Source organism: Bufo bufo, chromosome 9 (genome assembly GCF_905171765.1).
Source record: "Bufo bufo chromosome 9, aBufBuf1.1, whole genome shotgun sequence".
In the NCBI taxonomy this organism is placed as follows: Eukaryota; Metazoa; Chordata; class Amphibia; order Anura; family Bufonidae; genus Bufo; species Bufo bufo.
Window position 1 is genome coordinate 173,307,898 of NC_053397.1, and position 23,625 is coordinate 173,331,522.

The 23,625-nt window shown below is 44.5% G+C and overlaps 1 protein-coding gene across 1 annotated transcript in view; it reads right to left on the reverse strand.

The window, feature by feature from the left end:
- Positions 1-21,527, reverse strand: part of NT5DC2 (5'-nucleotidase domain containing 2) — a 59,839-nt gene extending 38,312 nt beyond the window's left edge. The window contains 3 exon segments of the mRNA XM_040407046.1: positions 3,327-3,401; positions 10,928-11,112; positions 21,270-21,527. Coding sequence (XP_040262980.1) covers positions 3,327-3,401; positions 10,928-11,112; positions 21,270-21,474 — 465 coding nt within the window. The 5' untranslated portion in view covers positions 21,475-21,527.
- Between the last annotated feature and the right edge of the window lie 2,098 nt (positions 21,528-23,625).

Sequence of the window (23,625 nt, forward strand, 5' to 3'; positions counted from 1 at the left end):
CGACCTTCATATGGGGCAGGAACAGGCGGAAACTGGCCATTAAATCCCTACAGAAGAGCTGGGATAAAGAGGTGGCGGCCTTGCCAGACTTATTTTAGTATTTTCTCGCTGGTCAACTGCGATATTTGGTGGCATCGGTGACCCGGGATGTGCTTCCCAATTCTGAATATTATTTGCAGGAGTACTTGCGGCTCTCCACTCTATGGCCCACATTTCTTTAGATATTTGCAGTTGAGACATGCCCTCCAGGCCCAATTACGAGCTCTCAAGGGGCCGGTCTCGGCATATCCACTCATTGGGGTTTTTAGAACTCAGGAGCCAAGGGGATTGATATCTGTCCTTTATACACACCTGCTCAATCTCAAATTCTCAGCTTCTCCCTTGGGTGCGGAGTGCAAATGGAGGGGCAACATACCTACTTTGTCAGCTGAAGAATGGAGCGAGGCCTTAGAGGCTCCAGTAGTTGTATCACCGTCCCTCACTAATAGACTGACACAACTTTTTATACTACATAGATGTTACCTTACCCCTACTAGACTTTTCAAAATGGGTAGGAGGCCCCATACGGGATGCCACAGGTGTGCGCAGTTAAATGCAGATTTCTGGCACCTCATATGGGACTGTAGTCACATTCGCCCATACTGGAGGGCTGTAATTGAGGTCATATCCACCTTGATCCCAGATACTCTAGAGGTATGCCCCAAAGCTTGTCTCCTAGGAATTCTTGAAGATGATTTGCGATCACGCTATACACTCACTTTCATTAGGGAGGCTCTTTTCCTCGCCAGAAAGGCTATTGCTCTCAGATGGATGGCGGACAGGCCCCCCACGGTTGGCCAATGGAAAGCCCTAGTCAATAACATAATTCCCTTTGAGAGGATTATCTATTCCCGCAGGGGATGTCCTCAAAAATTCCAAAAGATATGGGGACCGTGGTGTGCCTCTCCGCTGACTCTCACGACGGCCCACTTACACTCTATGGTGTAGTAACCTTGCATATCTTCCCACTCAGTATTCCGGAATTTAGGAAGGTACTCATTTAAAGGAATCACAACACAATTTGGGACTGTTAACAAGGATGTTTTATTAACGTACTGTATTATCGATGTATCTTTGCTCTTACTTGTCACGATGTTGTAGAATTCTGATCTGTATTATGAGATGTGTAACTCACCACATACTTTTCTGAATGCTCTATAATGTACCTTGCTCGTTATTCTTCAATAAAGCAAGTTTAAAAAAAAAAAAAAGGAGGGGGTGATGTGACATGGAGGGGGAGAAATGAAACATTTCTCATCCCACCCCGTGTCACATTTCTCATCCCACCCCGTGTCACATTTCTCATCCCACCCCGTGTCACATTTCTCATCCCACCCCGTGTCACATTTCTCATCCCACCCCGTGTCACATCACCCCCACCGAGTTCTGGTGGTAGTGGTGGTGGGGGCACCAAAATGGAGCTTCGCTTGTGTTGGCAAAAATCCTTGCACTGGCCCTGGCTGTCAGCTGTGCAGGGCTGCGCACAGGCGTAAGGCGCTCTGTGATGTCACGCTGTGCGCAGCCTTCACAGCACAGCCACCAGCAGGAGGATGCAAATCGCGTTGGAGGAGAGGAGCGGCGGCGTCCAGGAGCAGGAAGGGTAAGTGATTTTATTTTATATTTATGAAGCTGATGGACACTTCTGGGGGCAGATGAAAGGCACTGGGGGCTGATGGAGAAGCTGCTTGGGGCTGAGAAGCTACTGGGGACTGATGGAGAGGCTACTGGGGGAGAATTATTACTACTAAGAGGTATTATGCAGAGCTTTACTACTACTGGGGGGCTATGAGGAACATGATTACTAGTATGGGCACTATAGAGGCATTATTACTACTAAGTGTGCTCTGGCAGAGAATTATTTCTATTGGTGGGATTTTGGGGAGCACTGTTACTTTGGGGGGCACCCTGGCACAGTATCAGCTTAGCAAAATTATTTTTGGGGGACATAATCTTTATATTATTAGTGTGACGAGACCAATCTCGCCACATTGCATTGGAGAAGCCTGGTTGCCCGCCTGCTTCCTTTAGACTATGGCCCCATGTTGAAACGCTTGATTTTCCCCTGCAAAGACTATGTGAAAGAATTTGGCTCCATGGCAATTGAACTGTATGTATGTGATCGTATGCTGCTCCAGTCCGATTGCTAGGAGTGTAAACCTTTCATATGGTTTCCAGTTCGGGAGATTGGCATCTTTAGTAGCTGCCTTTGCATCTGGAAAGGGAATCTCTCTTAAACGGCGTTTACCCCCTTTTATGCCCGGGGTGCCGTTACAATTAGTGTCTGGGCGCAGTTATTTTTTAGAGCACTGTGTGCCAATAGTTGTTGAAGGAGGCACTATCTGTGTGGTAGTAGTATTTCCAGGGGGACTGTTTCTGCAGTAGAGTATTGGGGGTGGCAGGAAAAGGTTTTCAGAAGATGTGAAGATGATGGAAATGTGGGAAATTAATGTCTGTTTGTTAATCTCTGCAGAGACGGGAGATGGCTGAAAAATCATCATGGCGGTCTGGTCTGAATAGAGAAGATAAAGAAAGAGAACGTCTACAACAAAGGCGACATCACTGGATGTAAAAGGTATGGGGTGCTATGTAGGAGAGGAGATGCTTCAGCTCCTCCACCTGCCATTTGCAGAAGGAGGATTCAGAGCTGGGTGAGGATGGCCAAAGGGGCAGCAGGCCACGGGCGGGTGGCAGATGGTGGGGGGGAACCACAAGCCTTGAGCAGGATCTGGGGAGGGAGGAGCGCGGAGGAGCTTCCTGGCTGTAGCCTGCTGTCTATTGTATAATGTGAAGCAGGCAGTGCAGCCAGGACAGACCTCCCCTCTCCATATGATGTGTAGAGACAGGCCGCAACTATAGAATTTCAGCTGTACAGTGTTTGTTGGGAGTGGCCTATTATATGTAGGAGGGGCTTTTAATAATGGGCGGGGCAAAAATGGGCCACTTGACTGGATTTGCCCCCCCAGGACTAAGGCTGCCAGCCCTCCCCTGGTGACGGCTGATTCTAGTGGTCAACGGTCATGTGAAGAGGAACAGGGGACCAGTGCGGCAGCACAGGAGAGGCGGACGACTTAAAAGGCGAGTATTGCTTATTTATATATGATTTCCTGCTCATAGACTAAGTTTAAAAGACCTTGGACAACTCCTTTGAAGGATGTCCACATTTGAGTGGATTCCATTTTTATTTAAAACCATAGAAGGCTGCATAGGAGCTGTATACCGGAAATAGCAGTATCATGTTAATGACGGATATATGCAAAGGTCCTTAACATAACAAAAGTATCTCTTACCTTCTCTATGTCATAGTGAAGACCTCTTATTGCAAAGCCTGGGATATAATCATACTTCCTAATTCCTTCTGGATACTGCAGACCATGCAATAAAAATAATGAAATCAACGTTGAAGTTTTCAATGATAATAAAAATTGTGCAACCAATCCCTAAACTATATGCCAAGCCCGAAGATATGAAACAATGAAAAAGGGTTAAACGGTGTAAAAGGGGTTGTCAGAGTCGAAGCAATTAAACTAGCTACAATGAAATGCTGCCCCAAGTCACCAGCTGATCTGTCTTGTTTTTAAAGTGGTGGTCACATTGAGACAGCCATATTACATATGAGGACATATGGATATCACAGAAGGAAACAACCTGGCTCCAACCCTGGCGGACCCAGGCTAGATGTGCATTATATGTACTGACAATGTCAGGAGTGCGGGAAGTAGGTGGTGTCAGTGTGAGGGATAACACAGTAGAACGTCACCCACCGCTAAGTGGACAGGAGGAAAAAAAAAAGGGGAGTATTGGGAAAGGGTAGGGGAGGTGGAGGTGAGCGCCACTCCGTCAGCAATAACAGATAACTGAAATGGGTCACGGTCCAGTTAGGCAGGTACAAAGAACAATGACATAAGTGGTAAAATATAAGAATAACGATAGTATGTGGATATCACTAAGTACGGATTGTCCCTCGGTGCCCAGGAGTGAACGTAGTGCTGGGCAACCGTAATCGCACTATTGTAGGAATATAACATAGTATAGCAGGATATAATATCATATAAAAACATTAATGTATGTCAGACTTAATAGAATATAAACTCACTTCACTAGGGGGGTGGTCATCAGGATAAGCACATAGCACCTGTGACCTAGACCCCCCCCCCCCCCCCCGGCCAGGATCGCATGTAGAGTGGTGGTGACAGATGGCAGCACAACGTGGAGGCTTCAGGTCAATCACTTTATTCAGCAAGTGGCTCAATGCGTTTCGGGGACAGAAGTTCCCCTTCCTCAGGAGCAAATGCAGAATATACAGGGAGTGCAGAATTATTAGGCAAGTTGTATTTTTGAGGATTAATTTTATTATTGAACAACAACCATGTTCTCAATGAACCCAAAAAACTCATTAATATCAAAGCTGAATATTTTTGGAAGTAGTTTTTAGTTTGTTTTTAGTTTTAGCTATTTTAGGGGGATATCTGTGTGTGCAGGTGACTATTACTGTGCATAATTATTAGGCAACTTAACAAAAAACAAATATATACCCATTTCAATTATTTATTTTTACCAGTGAAACCAATATAACATCTCAACATTCACAAATATACATTTCTGACATTCAAAAACAAAACAAAAACAAATCAGTGACCAATATAGCCACATTTCTTTGCAAGGACACTCAAAAGCCTGCCATCCATGGATTCTGTCAGTGTTTTGATCTGTTCACCATCAACATTGCATGCAGCAGCAACCACAGCCTCCCAGACACTGTTCAGAGAGGTGTACTGTTTTCCCTCCTTGTAAATCTCACATTTGATGATGGACCACAGGTTCTCAATGGGGTTCAGATCAGGTGAACAAGGAGGCCATGTCATTAGATTTTCTTCTTTTATACCCTTTCTTGCCAGCCACGCTGTGGAGTACTTGGACGCGTGTGATGGAGCATTGTCCTGCATGAAAATCATGTTTTTCTTGAAGGATGCAGACTTCTTCCTGTACCACTGCTTGAAGAAGGTGTCTTCCAGAAACTGGCAGTAGGACTGGGAGTTGAGCTTGACTCCATCCTCAACCCAAAAAGGCCCCACAAGCTCATCTTTGATGATACCAGCCCAAACCAGTACTCCACCTCCACCTTGCTGGCGTCTGAGTCGGACTGGAGCTCTCTGCCCTTTACCAATCCAGCCACGGGCCCATTCATCTGGCCCATCAAGACTCACTCTCATTTCATCAGTCCATAAAACCTTAGAAAAATCAGTCTTGAGATATTTCTTGGCCCAGTCTTGACCTTTCAGCTTGTGTGTCTTGTTCAGTGGTGGTCGTCTTTCAGCCTTTCTTACCTTGGCCATGTCTCTGAGTATTGCACACCTTGTGCTTTTGGGCACTCCAGTGATGTTGCAGCTCTGAAATATGGCCAAACTGGTGGCAAGCGGCATCTTGGCAGCTGCACGCTTGACTTTTCTCAGTTCATGGGCAGTTATTTTGCGCCTTGGTTTTTCCACACGCTTCTTGCGACCCTGTTGACTATTTTGAATGAAACGCTTGATTGTTCGATGATCACGCTTCAGAAGCTTTGCAATTTTAAGAGTGCTGCATCCCTCTGCAAGATATCTCACTATTTTTGACTTTTCTGAGCCTGTCAAGTCCTTCTTTTGACCCATTTTGCCAAAGGAAAGGAAGTTGCCTAATAATTATGCACACCTGATATAGGGTGTTGATGTCATTAGACCACACCCCTTCTCATTACAGAGATGCACATCACCTAATATGCTTAATTGGTAGTAGGCTTTCGAGCCTATACAGCTTGGAGTAAGACAACATGCATAAAGAGGATGATGTGGTCAAAATACTCATTTGCCTAATAATTCTGCACTCCCTGTACATCTTACAGGTGCATACATATTTATACATGTGCCAATTGATGGAAAATGGCGTTATTCTCTCCATTCGTACCGGAATTGGAAGTGACGTCACATGCGTACCATGGTGGAACGCATGAGCCCTCTCATTGTAATATATGGTAAAAAACGGTGGTGTAAACTGAATAGACATGTATCAGAAGGACATCACCCATATCACCGGCAGTGTCTCTTCTATCACAAGTCGGACTTGTGGCTACTTACACACCCCAACATAAAATTGTATAAGAGAAAAAAAAAAAATTGTATATATCGATGACATCATAGTTTGGGATATAAATTACAACGCTCTAACAACATTCTTAAACAACATTAATGAAAATGATTGGAACCTATCTTTCACGCTTGAAAAACATCCAAAAGAAGCAGTCTTTCTTGATCTCCAACTCAATATAGTAGATAACCGTATTGTCACCAGAACACATTTCAAACATGTCGACATGAATAGCTACCTAGATTTTAATAGCTGTCACCATCGTAGTTGGAAGAACAATATACCATACAGCCAGATGAGAAGGCTGAGGAAGAACTGCTCGGATAATACGATACTTGACCAACAATTAGATTTGGTAGGAAAAAGATTTCTTGAGAAAGGGTACCCAAAAAATCTTATTAACGATTCTAAAAAGAGAACCTTAGCAGCAAGCCAAAGAGAGAGCTTGGCAAAGAAGAAATAAGACGAACCAATCAACTCCAACAACTTTCCCCCGAGTTCGATCATTCGTTGCAATACGAAACACACAGCGATTAGAAATATTCTCACCAAGCATTGGCCATTACTGAGAAAGGACCCTATTATAGGGAATGACCTCCCCAAAGTCCCCAACTTAATCTTTAGGAGGGCCAAAACTTTGAAAGAGACCCTAGCACCATCTTGCCCGAAATTAGACAAACTACCATTTTCTAATGCCCCCATAACCGACTGCAAAATAGGATCCTTTAGGTGCGGTAAGTCTAGATGCAAGTGTTGCGCCATGATCTCCCATAATACTAAGGAAGTGATAGTCACCACCCTCAAAGACCCCATCCGCTTAAGACACGGTACGAATTGCAACACCTCATATGTAATATACCTGCTGCACTGCTCTTGCAATATTTACTATGTGGGACGCACCACCCAAACGTTGCGGGAATGCATGAATGAACATAGATCCAATATAAATAGAAATGTCACCACCCATAGTGTATCCCGCCACTTCCTCACACATCATGACGGGGACCCCAGTTCCCTCAAAGTAACTCCCCTCGAATGGGTGCCCCACTCATACCAGACACTGTGCCGCAAAGAAATGTTCTGGATCTATAAACTCAATACTTTAGTTCCCTTTGGCCTTAATGAATCACTAGAGTACGTCAATTATTAAAAGATCTAGGAAGGAATACATAAAACTGAATTCCGATGAGGCCCCATAAGGGACACATAACTTCTAATGCATTTTGAAGTCCTCCCTCCAGGGATTCTCATGAGGCTGGCGTAATTTCACCCTGATTGAGCTTGAGTTTATGAACTCCTTTATATACTAGTACAGGTGGAGCGAGATAACACACCCACCACACACGAACATACAATGAACATTTATAGCCTATAAACTGGTGGGAAGGCCATTTTTACCCTTGGCGAACCACAAGAATATTAATTAGGGTGTACGATCACTAATATATATTTCTACATAGGGCCTCCCTCTTAAACAAGGGCATAACCACCTAGATGCCATTGGTCCACCAAATTTCATGGGTGCACTGACATATAGATATAGGTAATTTTTTCCTAAAACAGCGTTACAGGTACAGTTGTAGGCATGGGGTTATTATTGTCCCCAAACCTATGACCATTTTTATTTTTATTTCAATATTTTTTTTATTTATTCAAGAAAAGTAGGAAAATCCAGCTCAGGGATGGTGGAAAAATTGTAGCTCTATTGCGGCATAAAATCTTCGACAAAAACAGGAATAGTTCGGTTACGCGTTTCAGACCACAAACAAATATCGGTCCTTCCTCAAGACATATGAGGAAGGACCGATATTTTTGTGGTCTAAAACGCGTAACCAAACTATTCCTGTTTTTGTCGAAGATTTTATGCCGCAATAAAGCTACAATTTTTCCACCATCCCCGAGCTGGATCTTCCTACTTTTCTTGAATCTACTATTACGCATCCAGGTGCGTCAGCTGTGCTCGGCTGGTGAAGGGGAAGGTGAGAGCTGCTGTGTGCTTTATGTGATTTTTTTTATTTATGTTTCAATATTTATTATTACTTTTATTATTATTAGTATCATTTTCCATTTTCTACGTGATATGGTTATTTTTTACGTGATATGATCCTGTATCAGAAGCTCATTCTTTATAAATGTTGTTTTTATTCAATGTCTTATTTATTCATGTTTATGTATGTCTTAAGACCTCTCTTCCTGCGGGAAATAGGCCGAAACATGTATGAGAATGGATCTTCTTCTTATTTTTTTATGATTTTATCATTGACATTAATTGATTTTATGGAGAAAATGCGAATAGTGGTTAGAATATTTTATAACTTCACCACGAGCCTAGTCTTACCATTCTTCCCTCTAATGTTGTACCTCATATTTCATATTTCACATTTTTTTGGCGGATTTAGACTGTTTCAGCCATTGTCCCACTCTCTCCTCCTATCTGGAAGGATTTTAACCACAAGTCCGACTCTGCTATGCATTTTCCAGCGGGTGAAACGCAGTCTTATGCCTTCCACCCAAAACGGAAGTGACGTATTGGGACGAGAGCGCACTGTGTCCCTGCCGATCTAATTGTCCCATCCCACTATGGTAAGAAGAGACACTGCCGGTGATATGGGCGATGTCCTTCTGATACATGTCTATTCAGTTTACAGCACAGTTTTTACCACATATTACAATGAGAGAACTCGTGTGTTCCACCATGGTACGCATGTGACGTCACTTCCGTTTCCGGTACGAATGGCGCGAATAACGCCATTTTCCATCAATTGGCACATGTATAAATATGTATGCACCTGTAAGATGTATTTTCTGCATTTGCTCCCGAGGAAGGGGAACTTCTGTCCCCGAAACGCGTTGAGTCACATATCCTTGCTGAATAAAGTGATTGACCTGAAGCCTCCACGTTGTGCTGCCATCTGTCACCACCACTCTACATGTCGATCCTGTCCGGGGGGGGGGTCTAGGTCACAGGTGTTATGTGCTTATCCTGATGACCACCGCCCTAGTGAAGTGAGTGCATGAATATTTTATCAACTTTCAATGATTTTATATTCTATTAAGTCTGACATACATGAATGTTTTTATAGGATATTATATCCTGCTATACTATTTTATATTCCTACAATAGTGCGATTACGGTTGCCCAGCACTACGTTCACTCCTGGGCACCGAGGGACAATCCGTACTTAGCGATATCCACATACTAGCGTTATTCTTATATTTTACCACTTATGTCATTGTTCTGTGTACCTGCCTAACTGGACCGTGACCCATTTCAGTTATCCGTTATTGCTGACGGAGTGGCGCTCACCTCCTCCCCTACCGTTTTCCAATCCTCCCCCTTTTTTTTTCCTCCTGTCTACTTAGCGGTGGGTGACGTTCTACTGTGTTATGTTATCCCTCACACTGACACCACCCACTTCCCGCACTTCTGACATTGTCATTTGAGAGTGTTCTAGGTCTTTCAGAACACTTCTTTCAGAGCCGCCTTCCGGAATGCCACTTTAATTCACCTCCTCATATTTTAGCCCACATCCCTGTCGGCGCCCAGCTTTATTTCATCCTTCGGTGGGATTTGGTGATCCCTCTAGGTTTGAAGTAACTTTCTCCCCTTTTTTCTCTCTACTCCTACATTAAATGTACTGCGATCCATGCTGGATGGTACACATGACAGCAGACTACTGAAGGTCAAAGAAGCCTGACCCCCAGTGATGCGCCATCTTCCAAGGGGTTGTCTTGTGATAATTCATTTAAAACTCTGCTCCACAATGGGAAGACTTATATCAGGAACTCCACCGTCTGATGGGGTCATTTGAAACTCACAACTTTTTTTCATCAGGCTGCTGCTCTGTCCCTAGCTCATATTTTAAAAGGCAACTTGGCTTCTACAGATTGGCTCTAGTCCATCAAAAGTTCATATCCAGAAGATTATCAGGTCAAGGACATCAAATACTGACATAAACGGGCATCAATAAGAGTGGGTCATGGTTTTCCTTAAACTTTGCAATTTCAGACTACTTTGTTCAAATCGAACGTTCTCCTGTTCAGGTGGGCATGGGGTAATGAAATGAGTACCATGAAAAACAGCTTCATTACACGGTATATGCCAGTGGCAACTGAAGAATATCTTGACATGGAGCCCATGGAACATACGGAGATCACGTTCTCTGGATAGGTTTTCATTCAGTGGAGATGGACACAGCAGAATTTATGTTCCAAGATTGACACTGTCCATGAGCTAGACATTTAGCCCCGGCCCGACAATTTCCCTGCTTACAGCGCTGCCTTCACAGTCACAGCTCTGAAGCCAAATCTCTGCCCTTGACCTGCTAACCGGAGCAGTAAAATTCTCAGGGCCAGGCTAAAGGTCCAGCCCTGACAATCTAGTGGTAGGTGGGTGCTTCTTCTCCTGTGGGGACGGCCCCTTACAGGTGAAGTCCTGCTGATGAGACAAATCGATTCACTCATCTCTACTTTCAAACAATACCAGGATTGAAGCGTTCGCTCTTCTACACTGGACGAAATAGAGCCTTTAGAAATAGAGTCAACAGTGAAAGCAGCTGAAACCTGCAAGAACAGGCCCCATATCTCTAGCTTCTACACGGCCTGAGATATGAAGGGTTGAACATCCTTCCTCCCTCTGCTGCCTCCTCATGCGTGTAACAGCGGCTGCACATGTGGCCCAGCCTGTAACCACCCTGACACACAGAGCTGGTCCTCGGTATACAGTCTATAGCTCTCCTGGCAGGTCTACCCTTCAGCACATAGCAGTCACCTTGTACTGTTGTATCAGGATGTCCCTGGCGGTAGTGAATATCTTCTTATGTAACATATCTGAATACTGCGCCAGAGTATAATCATAATCAAATCCATAGATCTCAATGTCTCCCAGACAGATCTCATTGTTGGCGCATATGGTTGCTGGATTCAGCAGATTGCATACACCGGGAGGGAGAAGATCTGCAAAATAACAATAAAATAGGTTACTAGTTGTTTTCTACCTACAGCTGATCACATACATCCTAACAGAGTTGGTAACAGACCTGACTGCAGATTCCAGAAAAGCAACACAAGGGCCTTACATTCCCACATATGGTACAAATGGGCAATGCACGTAACGGGCAAATCTGATGGGAAGATCCAGTGGAAGGATTTGGCAGAATACAATAACCTCTTATGCTTACCATAACCACATTGGTTGCTACTGATTATTAGCGTTTTTCATCCCCTTCACCATAATGGTCTATGGAACATCAGCTGTATTACACACAAATGACGTACATTTTTGTCATTTTGCATCAAAGGGCTTGTTACTACAAGACACTTACTAATGTATTGTGATTGTCCATATTGCCTCCTTTGCTGGCTGGATTCATTTTTCCATCACATCGTACACTGTTCGTATAAGTGCTTACGACCACCCTCCAATCCAGCAGCGGTGGACGTGCTTGCACACTATAGGAAAAAGTGATGGCCTATGTGTACTCCCATGGCCTCGGGCACCAGAGAGGCTGGCGCCTTTTATTTCTGGGTCTCCCCGTGTCAACATCTGGTTTGACATGGGGCACATGGCCACCGCAGGGACGTGTGAACCATGCGGTGAAAAACAAGGGCATCGGCTGTGTGAACTCTGCATTGCATGTGGACCTGTTGACTTGAATGGGTTTGTGATATGGAACATATGGCAAAGGATAGGACATGTCCTATCTTTGGCGGAGTGGAGGCACGTACCCAGAAGGGCTTCAATGGGCTTCCAGGTTACCTTCAAATGATAAATGCCCCCGTGTGTTTTTTCATCACCTTTCTTTCTAGGACTGGTTGGCACACATCGTATGGCGGCATTTTTCACTGTGTCATTGGGGGGATGCGAAACAATGCATCAATTATAGCACATTATGAAAATGCTCCTATCTGCTGAAAAGCAAACACTGCGCCTATAGTAAGCCAAGCCAAAACAATACCAAAAAACTATGTGGACTTTTCCTCTTTAATATTTTTAGACAGACTAGACAAAAATCTCTGACAAAACACTTAAAGGAGTTGTCTCACTTCAATAAGGGTCCATTCCCACGTCCGCAAAATGGGTCCGCATCCGTTCCGCAATTTTGCGGAACGGGTGCAGACCCATTCATTTTCAATTGGGCCGGAATGTGCTGTCCGCATCCGCATTTGTGGATCCGCACTTCCGCGTCCGTTCCCGCAAAAAAATAGAACATGTCCTATTCTTGTCCGCAATTGCGGACAAGATTAGGCATTTTCTATTATAGTGCCAACGATGTGCGGTCCGCAAATTGCGGAATGCACATTGCCAGTGTCCGTGTTTTGCGGATCCGCAAAACACTTACGGACGTGTGAATGAACCCTAAATGGCATTTATCATGTAGATACAGTTAATACAAGGCACTTACTAATGTATTGTGATTGTCCATATTGCCTCCTTTGCTGGCTGGATTCATTTTTCCATCACATTATACACTGCTCGTTTCCATGGTTACGACCACCCTGCAATCCAGCAGCAGTCGTCGTGCTTGCACACTATAGGAAAAGGCACCAGCATATGTGCGCTCCCATGGTCCCGGCCACCAGAGAGGCTGATGCATTTTCCTATAGTATGCAAGCACGACCACCACTGCTGCTGTGCAGGGTGGTCGTGCCCATGGAAGCGAGCAGTGTATAATGTGGTGGAAAAATGAATCCAGCCAGCAAAGGAGGCAATATGGACAATCACAATACATTGTAAATGGCTTGTTTTAACTTTCTCTACATGATAAATGCAATTAAGTCTACTTTCACACTGGCGTTTTGGCTTTCTGTTTGTGAGATCCGTTCAGGGCTCTCACAAGAGGTCCAAAACGGATCAGTTTTGCCCTAATGCATTCTGAATGGAAAAGGATCCGCTCAGAATGCATCAGTTTGCCTCCGTTCAGTCTCTATTCCGCTCTGGAGGCGGACACCAAAACATTGCCTGCAGCATTTTGGTGTCAGTCTGATGAAACTGAGCAAAACTGATCCGTCCTGGCACACAATGTTTTCTATGACATAATCTGGCACAATAGACAACGGATCCGTCCCCCATTGACTTTCAATGGTGTTCAAGATCCGTCTTGGCTATGTTAAAGATAATACAAACGGATCCGTTCAGGTTGTATTATCTGAACGGATCTGTCTGTGCAGATCCAAAACGGATCCACACCAAACTCTAATGTGAAAGTAGCCTTACTGAAGTAAGTCAACCCATTTAAAAAATGATGCTGACTTTTCCTCTTCAATATTTTCCAACAAACTTTAAGTCTATCCCCGGAAAAGTATTACTAGGCAATGAGTAGGGCGCTGCAAATAACGTATTCTAGCAATACACATGCAACAGAAATATTGTTGTTTTTCATGTTCATTACATTTTCCTCCCTGGTAGCGCCCCCTGTTGTCTACCCTTCTAGTCCTCCTTCTCCTGCATTCAGTGGTGGACACAAGCTCAGTAGGTTCCTTGCCCCCTTCCTTCCCGCATTCATAGAAACATATAGCTATATGTCTCTACAGACGGTGAAGAAGAAAACTGTGGGGCCTTACATACTGTATGCATCTCTGGGGCTAGATGTATTTTGTATGCAGGGAAGGAAGGGGTTAAAAACAGCTAATTGCAATGCATCCTGGGAGACACAGGTGCTCGATGAGCTGTTGCCGTATTTTTTTTCTAAAACAACTGTGTGAACTACCGTTTTTTTTCTGGTGTTTTTTTTTTTTTTTTTTAAAGAGAAGATGTCAAAATGCCAGAAACAAATGCCAAAACACCCAAAACGCCACCTAATCAACAAAAACAAATTAGCAAAAAAAAACAACAAACACCTTCAGCTACCGTGTGGAGATGCCATTTTTTTTTTAAACTGACGGTGCAAAAACTCCACTAAAAACCTATGTATGAAGCCTCCCCAAAAAGAATTAAAAAAGTTTAACATTCATAAAATAACCACTTTAAATACATGTTAAAGGGGGTGTCCGGGTTCAGAGCTAAACCCGGACATACACATATTTTGACCCAGGCAGCCCCCCTGACAAGAGCATCAAAGCATTTTATGCTCCAATGCTCTACTTTGCCCTGCACTGAATACTGGGCTCCTCTTAAGGGCTCAAGGCGGAGGCTTCCACCCAGCAGTGAGCCCTGTGACGTCACTGGAACTGATGGGCGGGCTTTAGCGCTGCCCTAGCCCGTAAGCCGGCCCATCAGAGCCGGTGATGTCACCAAACACACTGCTGGGCGGAAGCCTCAGCCCGGCAGTGCGTTATTGTAAATAAAAAAGCCCTTGCCCTGCGCAATCCTGCACAGAGCAAGGGAGAGCATCGGAGCATGAACGGCTCCGAAGCTCATGTCAGGGGGGGCTGCCTGGGTGAAATTATGGGTTATCAGAGATAAAAAAAAAAAAAAGGAATAAAACATTCAAGGGGTTTAAATTAAGAAAATGAAAATACTTAAATATGACTTTATTATAAATACATTCCCAAATACCTTTATTAGTTATAATAGCTTGTTTTGTCTAGGGAGCAATCATTAGTAGAAATAAAATGGCTGCTGTCTTATTAGTACACACAAAATCTGTCCTAATCCCACAGCAGGACAAGTTACTTCACAACACTGAGCTAAAGAGCTGCCTCATCCTCCTCTCTGCTTGTCAGGGATTATGATCCTGAATACAGCTGATAAAATCTTCAGCTGAAACGCTGTAGGAATAGAGTTCATGAGGACAGACCAAAAATTTTTTTGGGGGGGGGGGGGGGGAGACATAAAGAGTAAGGCTGAGTTCACACGGGCGTGACAGATTTGTTCAGGATGCGTCCTGGGTGTACTGCGGCAAACCCGCGCTAGTAGGTACCCAATTGCAGTCAGTTTTGATTACAATAATAGGACAATAATAATACAATAATGGGACAATAATAGGACATGTTCTAACTGTTTGCTGAAGGGACATACGTAAATGGAATGCACACTGAGTAACTTCCGTTTTTTTTGCAGACCCATTGAAATGAATGGTTCCACAAAAAACAGAATAGACACGGAAAGAAAATACATTTGTGAGCATGAGGCCTAAAACAAAGACAAAAAAAATGATACAAACAGCACCACTACTAAAACTGAATGCAGCTTGCCCCTGGCAACAGTAAACAATGTATTCCTTATATAAAAAAGACCGTAGCAGAAAATAAACTAGTATTTTATTTACACTTTTTTTCTGACATGGTATAAAAAAATATTAAATTAAAAATGGTATAAAAAGAAAACCCAATGTGTCACCGAGGAAAATTGTTGCAAAAATGTATTTGAATATCCAAACGGAATAAAACGTTATTGCTTTCAAACATGTACTAAAAAAATGCTCATGAAATGGATAAAACAGCCAGTCCTGAACATTGGTTGTAGTGTTTTTAACAAAAAATATAATTAAAAAGCGCACCAAATGCCACTGAAAATGCAGGTCATAGCTGTGTGACCCAGCTGCTGCCGTTACAATTTCTATACTGCAGCGGTGCCCAACCATCTGGTAACACATGTATTTCTATGTCTTGTGGCTACTCACATGTATTTTTCATGTACTTTATCATTAGATGACGGGCGTTGCGGGAAAATGTGCGGGTGCGTTGCGGGAACACCCGCGATTTTTCCGCGCGAGTGCAAAACATTGTAATGCGTTTTGCACTCACGTGAGAAAAATCGCGCGTGTTTGGTACCCAAACTCGAACTTCTTCACAGAAGTTCGGGCTTGGGATCGGTGTTCTGTAAATAGCATTATTTTCCCTTATAACATGGTTATAAGGGAAAATAATAGCATTCTGAATACAGACTGCATAGTAAAACAGCGCTGGAGGGGTTAAAAAAATTAATAAAAATAACTCACCTTAATCCACTTGATCGCGGAGCCCGGCATCTGCTTCTGTCTGAATAGGACCTGTGGTGAGCATTAAGTACAGTTACAGGACCTTTGATGACGTCACTCCGGTCATCACATGGTACGTCACATGATCTTTTACCATGGTGATGGATCATGTGATGACCGGAGTGACGTCATCAAAGGTCCTGGAATGAATGCTCAGCACAGAAGGAGACAGACGAGATGCCGGCAGCGCCAGCAAGTGGATTAAGGTGAGTTAAATTTTTATTTTATTTTTTTAACCCCTCCAGCGCTAGTTTACTATGCATTCTGTATTCAGAATGCTATTATTTCCCCTTATAACCATGTTATAAGGGAAAATAATACTATTTACAGAACACCGATCCCAAGCCCGAACTTCTGTGAAGAAGTTCGGGTTTGGGTACCAAACACGCGCGATTTTTCTTACGCGAGTGCAAAATGCATTACAATGTTTTGCACTTGCGCGGAAAAATCGCGGGTGTTCCCGTGACGCACCCGCACATTTTCCCGCAACGCCCGTGTGAAAGAGGCCTTAAGGTTTATACTGGGGGTCATAGTCGCAAGTACGTTTTTTGACCAACCGTATTAACCCCTTCCTGACATCCGCCATAATACGACGACGGATGTGTGATCTTTAAAGATGACGCCTGCTCCCGAGCACCATAGCAGCCGGGTGCCTGCTGTTTTACACAGCAGACATCCAGGAATAATGTCTGCGATTGGCAGCAATGCCGATCGCGGACATTTAACACCTCAGATGCCGAGGTCAAATGTGACCATGGCATCTGAGAGACTGAAAACCCAGAAGCGTGCGCTTCCCCCCGGAGGGAGATTGTGTAAGTCGTTCCATTGAAGTAATAAGCAAGAACCTGTACCAGGTTTATTACTTGTATATTACAATTTAGGCTAGCAGGTGGCAGCACTGAATGGAAATATACCGACCTTTGTACAGGGTAATGGGTAAAATTCCATTACTTTTAGGCCTCATGCACACGGACGTTTTTTTTCACGGTCCGCAAAAACGGGGTCCGTAGGTCCGTGATCCGTGACCGCTTTTTCGTCCGTGGGTCTTCCTTGATTTTTGGAGGATCCACGGACATGAAAAAAAAGTCGTTTTGGTGTCCGCCTGGCCGTGCGGAGCCAAACGGATCCGTCCTGAATTACAATGCAAGTCAATGGGGACGGATCCGTTTGACGTTGACACAATATGGTGCCATTTCAAACGGATCCGTCCCCATTGACTTTCAATGTAAAGTCTGGAGTCCCTTTTATACCATCGGATCGGAGTTTTCTCCAATCCGATGGTATATTTTAACTTGAAGCGTCCCCATCACCATGGGAACGCCTCTATGTTGGAATATACTGTCGGATATGAGTTAGATCGTGAAACCTCATTTCCGACAGTATATTCTAACACAGAGGCGTTCCCATGGTGATGGGGACGCTTCTAGATAGAATATACTACAAACTGTGTACATGACTGCCCCCTGCTGCCTAGCAGCATCCGATCTCTTACAGGGGGCCGTCGTGATCAGCACAATTAACCCCTCAGGTGCCGCACCTGAAGGGGTTAATTGTACTATCATATCCCCCTGTAAGAGATCAGGGCTGCCAGGCAGCAGGGGGCAGACCCCCCCCCCCCCCCCCCCCAGTTTGAATATCATTGGTGGCCAGTGCGCCCCCCCCCCCCCCTTCCTCCCTCTATTGTAATAAATCGTTGGTGGCACAGTGTGCGCCCCCCATCCCTCTATAGCATTAACAACATTGGTGGCCAGTGTGCGGCCTCCCATCTCCCCCCCCCCCACCCCCCGATCATTGGTGGCAGCGGGTTACTAGCAATAGTACAATAGTAAAAGATTCATACTTACCTGGGAGCTGCGATGTCTGAGTCCGGCCGGGAGCTCCTCCTACTGGTAAGTGACAGTTCATTTAGCAATGCGCCGCACAGACCTGTCACTTACCAGTAGGAGGAGCTTCCGGCCGGACACGAACATCGCAGCAGCCAGCAGCAGGTAAGTATGAATCTTCTACTATTGTACTACTGCTAAGTAACCATGGCAACCAGGACTGTAGTAGCGTCCTGGTTGCCATGGTTACCGATCGGAGCCCCAGCGATTAAACTGGGACTCCGATCGGAACTCCGCTGCCACCAATGATGGGGGGGGGGGGGGGGTGGGAGGCCGCACACTGGCCACCAATGTTGTTAATGCTATAGAGGGAGGGGGGCCGATGGGGGGCGCACACTGTGCCACCAACGAATTATTACAATAGAGGGAGGGAGGGGGGGGGGCGCACACTGTGCCACCAACGAATTATTACAATAGAGGGAGGGGGGGGCCGCACTGGCCACCAACCTATTATTACAATAGAGGGGGGGGGGGCGCACTGGCCACCAATGATATTCAAACTGGGGAGGGGGGGGAGGGTCTGCCCCCTGCTGCCTGGCAGCCCTGATCTCTTACAGGGGGATATGATAGTACAATTACCCCTTCAGGTGCCGCACCTGAAGGGGTTAATTGTGCTGATCACGGCCCCCTGTAAGAGATCGGGTGCTGCCAGGCAGCAGGGGGCAGTCTTGTACACAGTTTGTAGTGTATTCTAACTAGAAGCGTCCCCATCACCATGGGAACGCTTCTGTGTTAGAATATACTGTCGGATCTGAGTTTTCACAAAGTGAAAACTTAGATCTGAAAAAGCTTTTATGCAGACGGATCTTTGGATCCGTCTGTATGAAAGTAACCTACGGCCACGGATGCCAATCTTGTGTGCATCCGTGTTCTTTCACGGACCCATTGACTTGAATGGGTCCGTGAACCGTTGTCCGTCAAAAAAATAGGACAGGTCATATTTTTTGGACGGACAGGAAACACGGATCACGGTCTCGGCTGCAAAACGGTGCGATTTTTCCACGGACCCATTGAAAGTCAATGGGTCCGCGAAAAAAAACGGAAAATGGCACAACGGCCACGGATGCACACAACGGTCGTGTGCATGAGGCCTTATACAAATTGCAATCTAATGGTTGCATGTTGGGGTCCACCTGGGTGCCTAAAAACAAGCATAAAAATAGTTTTTTAAAAATACTAAAAAATTAAAAAATAGTTAAAATATAAAAAAATAAAAAAAACGTATCCCAGAAGTAAAATGTGGTAACAGGAAAAAAAAAAAAACAATATGGCTGATAGGCCGGTATTTCATAACTTCATCTTCCCCAAAAGATGTAATCAAAATTAATCAAAAAGTCATACACAATAAAAACTAAAGATTGTCTCGCCAAAAAAGTCTACAGCTTTGTAGAATTAACTATAAAAAAGGTTATGGTGGTCAGAATATGATGATTTTACCTTTTCGCTACCAGCGCCGTGCAAGCATGACGCCCGCTCGCGCGTGCAGCGGACATCATGGCCAGCAAGTCTCTGCGGTTTCAAACAGCAGAGACCTGCGGCTAATTACTGCAACCGGCAATAATGCCAATCGTGGCAATTAAATGCTTTAGATGCCGTGATCAAGTGAGATCAAGGCACCTGAATGCGCAAAAACCCAGTACTGAAGTCCCGTGCGGCCAATCGGGACTTCAGTGCATGCGCTGAATGCACTGAGTATCTATGAAGAAATTCAAAGCATCAATACTGCAATTCTTATTTTGGCCACCAGATGGCAGGCCAACATAAGAAATGAGCAAAATCCAAATAAATTGGTTTTTTTTTAAATCCCTTATAGGTCAAAATAAAAAAAAACATAATTTATAAAGTCATTTATGAGCCTTAAAATGATGATAAATATAAATATATAAAAAATATAAAAAAGTTTAAATCACCCCCCTTTCCGTATAATAAAAAAAAAAAAACTAAATAACAATAAAATATAAATATCCTGGGTATCACCGTGACCGAAAACGCCAATAATATTAATATCTAAAAAAAAAAAAAATCCAATACGGCGAATGGCGTAATGGAAAAAAGGGTCAAAATGACAGATTTGACATTTTTTCATTGCTTCTCTTACACAAAAAAAATGAAATAAAATGTGATGCAAAAGTCACGCACACTCCAAAATGGTATCAATAAAAACTATGAATTGTACTGCTAAAAATTAGCCCCTAAACAGCTCAGTAGACATAAGTATAAAAAGGTTATGGGGGTCAGAATATGGTGATGTAAAAAAAAATAATAATAAAAACTCAAAGTTTAAATTCATTTTTACACTATTATACACATAAAAAAAAACTATACATATGGGGCATCGTTGCAATCGTACTGACCCAGAGATTGAAGGGCATGGGTCAGTTTTGCCATAAGCAAAACCTGTAAAACGGTGGAGGAATTGCATTTTTTTTCCAATTCCAACCCATTTGGAATTTTTTTCCCGCTTCCCACTACATTTTATGCCATAATTAATGGTGGCGTTAGAAAGTACAACTTGTCCCCGCAAAAAATAAGCCCTTATAAAGCTATGCGACTGGAAATATATAAAAAAAAAAAGTTATGGCTCACGGAAAATAGGGAAGAAAACCGAAAACGCAAAAAAGAAAAAAGAAACTCCGGTAATCAAAGGGTTAAAGAAAATTTTTTTTTACCAAAGTTTTTTAATTAAAACACAAGAAAAAATACATAAATGTGGTATCGCTGTAATCGTACTGATCCGGCGAATGAGAGTAAAAGGTCAGTTTTACTCTACAGTGAACGTCGTAAAAACAAAAGCCATGAAACTGTGGCAGAATTTAAAAAAAAATCCAATTCCATCCCATTTTCCGGCTTCCCAGTACATCCTAGGCAATATCAAACAGCTCCAATAGGAAAGTGCACCTTGTCTCACAAAAACCAGGCCCTCACATCACATGGCTGTGTGAGCAGAGAAATAAGAAAAAGCTTTGGCTCCGGGAAGGCAGGGAGTTAAAAACTAAAGAAGGGGTTAAGTCTCACGGCCGGTGTCGAAGAGTTTTTGATAGTTGGGGGGGAGTAAGGGGTAACACTGGCCTTGGTAAATGTGCCCCACTGTATGTCTGATACATAAATACAATATTTCGGTCGGTAATACTACATTAAGTTTTATTTTTGGCCCCTGGGGTTGGTTCAGTGTAATGTGGCCCCCAACCAGAAAGGGCTGTGCACCCCTGGGTTTCAGCTTTCCATGCTCCTGACTGGCAGCGATAACTAGCAGTGCCCCTCCCCCACTCCGACACCTGCTCCCGCACATCTCCCGCACCCCCGCACTTACCGTACACCAGCTTCTTCATCTCATGGTAGCGGCTCCACAGCTGGGCTCTGTTATCCACTTTCTCCGGGGCACTAAGGTCCACTGGGGTTGTGCCACATTCGGTGCCAGCCTGCTGCTCCTGGTGAGGGGGGGTACTAAGCTGGGCACATAACACCCGACTGCGCCCCGAAAAACCCGACCTTCCCCGCGCACACAGCGCAGACATTGTGCTGCAGTAATCTGTCCGCAGCCGGGGAAAGCAATGCGCCCCCTGTGGTGGGCTGGGGAACTGCAGGGAGACTCGTCAGCGGAACAAAAAAAAAAAACATTCTTGGGAAACGATCCGGTGTGAGCCACCTTATTGGGAAACGATCCGGTGTGAGCCGCCTTATTGGGAAACGATCCGGTGTGAGCCGCCTTATTGGGAAACGATCCGGTGTGAGCCGCCTTATTGGAAAACGATCCGGTGTGAGCCGCCTGTCTGCAAACTAGTGACAGGAAGGAACAGAAGAAAGTGTCCAGAGCTGCTCCATCTGCCCCCGCAGCAGTCTGTCGGACAGGGCCTCTGTGATGCATCTTGCTTCAAACTTTATGTAAATCCCTGGAAAAATTATAAAATATTTTACCAATCACCATCTTAGCTCTATAGGGTAATGTATGCTGCGTTTATGCCATGGCAGATCTCCCAAGTGCCCCACTTTTGGAGGGACAGTCCCTACATTTGACACAAGTCCCTCTTTGCTTCTTAAAAAAAAAAGAAAATACTTAAAGGGGTTGACCACTTACTGGCTACTTGTGCCCAGTGTGTATGTAAGATGACTAAATGGCACTTACCAATGTAGCCTTTGTAGATGTTCAGTGCTATCGGCTATAATTCATGTCATGTCCCCTTGTTAGGCAAATCTTCTGTGCTGTCCAAAAATGGCCGCTGATGGAGGGTCATGTGACCAGACAAATCGCCTCCATGCAGGGGGGGGGGGGCTGCACCGCCAATTAGGCAAAGTGCGGCGATCGCCCCAGGCGGCACGGCCCTGGCGACAAGTGGGGGGCGCCAGTGACAGGGCAATGAGCGCTCATCTCCATAGTCATCTGTATCACCGTCTCCCTTCCCTGTTCCTCTGATAGGCTGCAGGCACTAGACCTGCAGCCTATCAGAGGCCGGTGACGTCATCGCACCGTCTGAGCCATACAGCGGGGGACACAGGCCGGAAGAGGCCTGCATCGCATCGCTGCCAGCCTGATGGAGGTAAGTATAAGTGTTTATTTTTTTTTATATGGTACAATACTTGTTACTGGCACATGATTGGGGGCATCTATAGGGGCACATCTTACTGTCACATTATTGGGGGGCACTTACTGGCACATTATTGGGTGGCTCTGTGGGGGCATCTATGGGGCACTTGTTACTGGCATATTATTAGGGGCATCTACTGAGGCCACAAAGAAGGGGTATTTTATATGGGGGGCTCTGTATAGGGGCATTTTATACTGGGATACATTATAGTGGGTACTATGAGGTCATCTACGTGGGCACTAAGAAGGGGTATTTTATATTTGCAAATTATGGGGGACACTGAGGGCATCTACTGGGGCACTATATATGGGGCATTTTATACTGGTACATTATGGGGGGCACTAGGAGAAATGGGGGAGAGGAGCACTATGGGGGCATTTACTGGGGGCACTATATAGGGGTATTTTATACTAGCACATTATGGGGACATTAGCTCAACTGGGGGCACACATTATAAGGGGGCATTATATTACTAGTATGGGCACTATGGAAGCATTATTACTTCTGGGGCACAGTGGGGACATGTTGGGGGCACTGTAGGAGCACTATTACTGCCATGTGTGCTCTAGCAGAGAATTATTACTATTGGTGGGAGTTTTGGGGGCACTATTACTGAGGGGCCCCTTGGCACAGTAAGCTTACCACAATTATTTTTGGGGGACGTTATGTTTACACTATTAGTGTCAGGGGCACTATTTCCTGGGCGCAGTTATTTTAGGGCACTGTGTGCCAATAATTATTGAAGGGCACTATCTGCATGGTACTAGTATTATCAGGGGGTTTATCTGTTTCTGCAGTATAGTATTGGGGAGCACAGCGGCACAGTATTGGGGGTCGTAGGATGCTTTGTCCAGAAGATGGGAGGATGATGGAAAAGTAGTAGACTGATTTTTTTTTTTCAAACTACAGAGACGAGAAATGGCTGAAAAATGGTGGTCTTAAGGCGTCTTTCACACGACCGTATGGCTTTTTCAGTGTTTTGCGGTCCGTTTTAAACGGATCCGTTGTTCCGTTTTTTGTTTCCGTTCCGTTTTTCCGTTCCGTTTTTCCTTATGGTATATACAGTATACAGTAATTTCATAG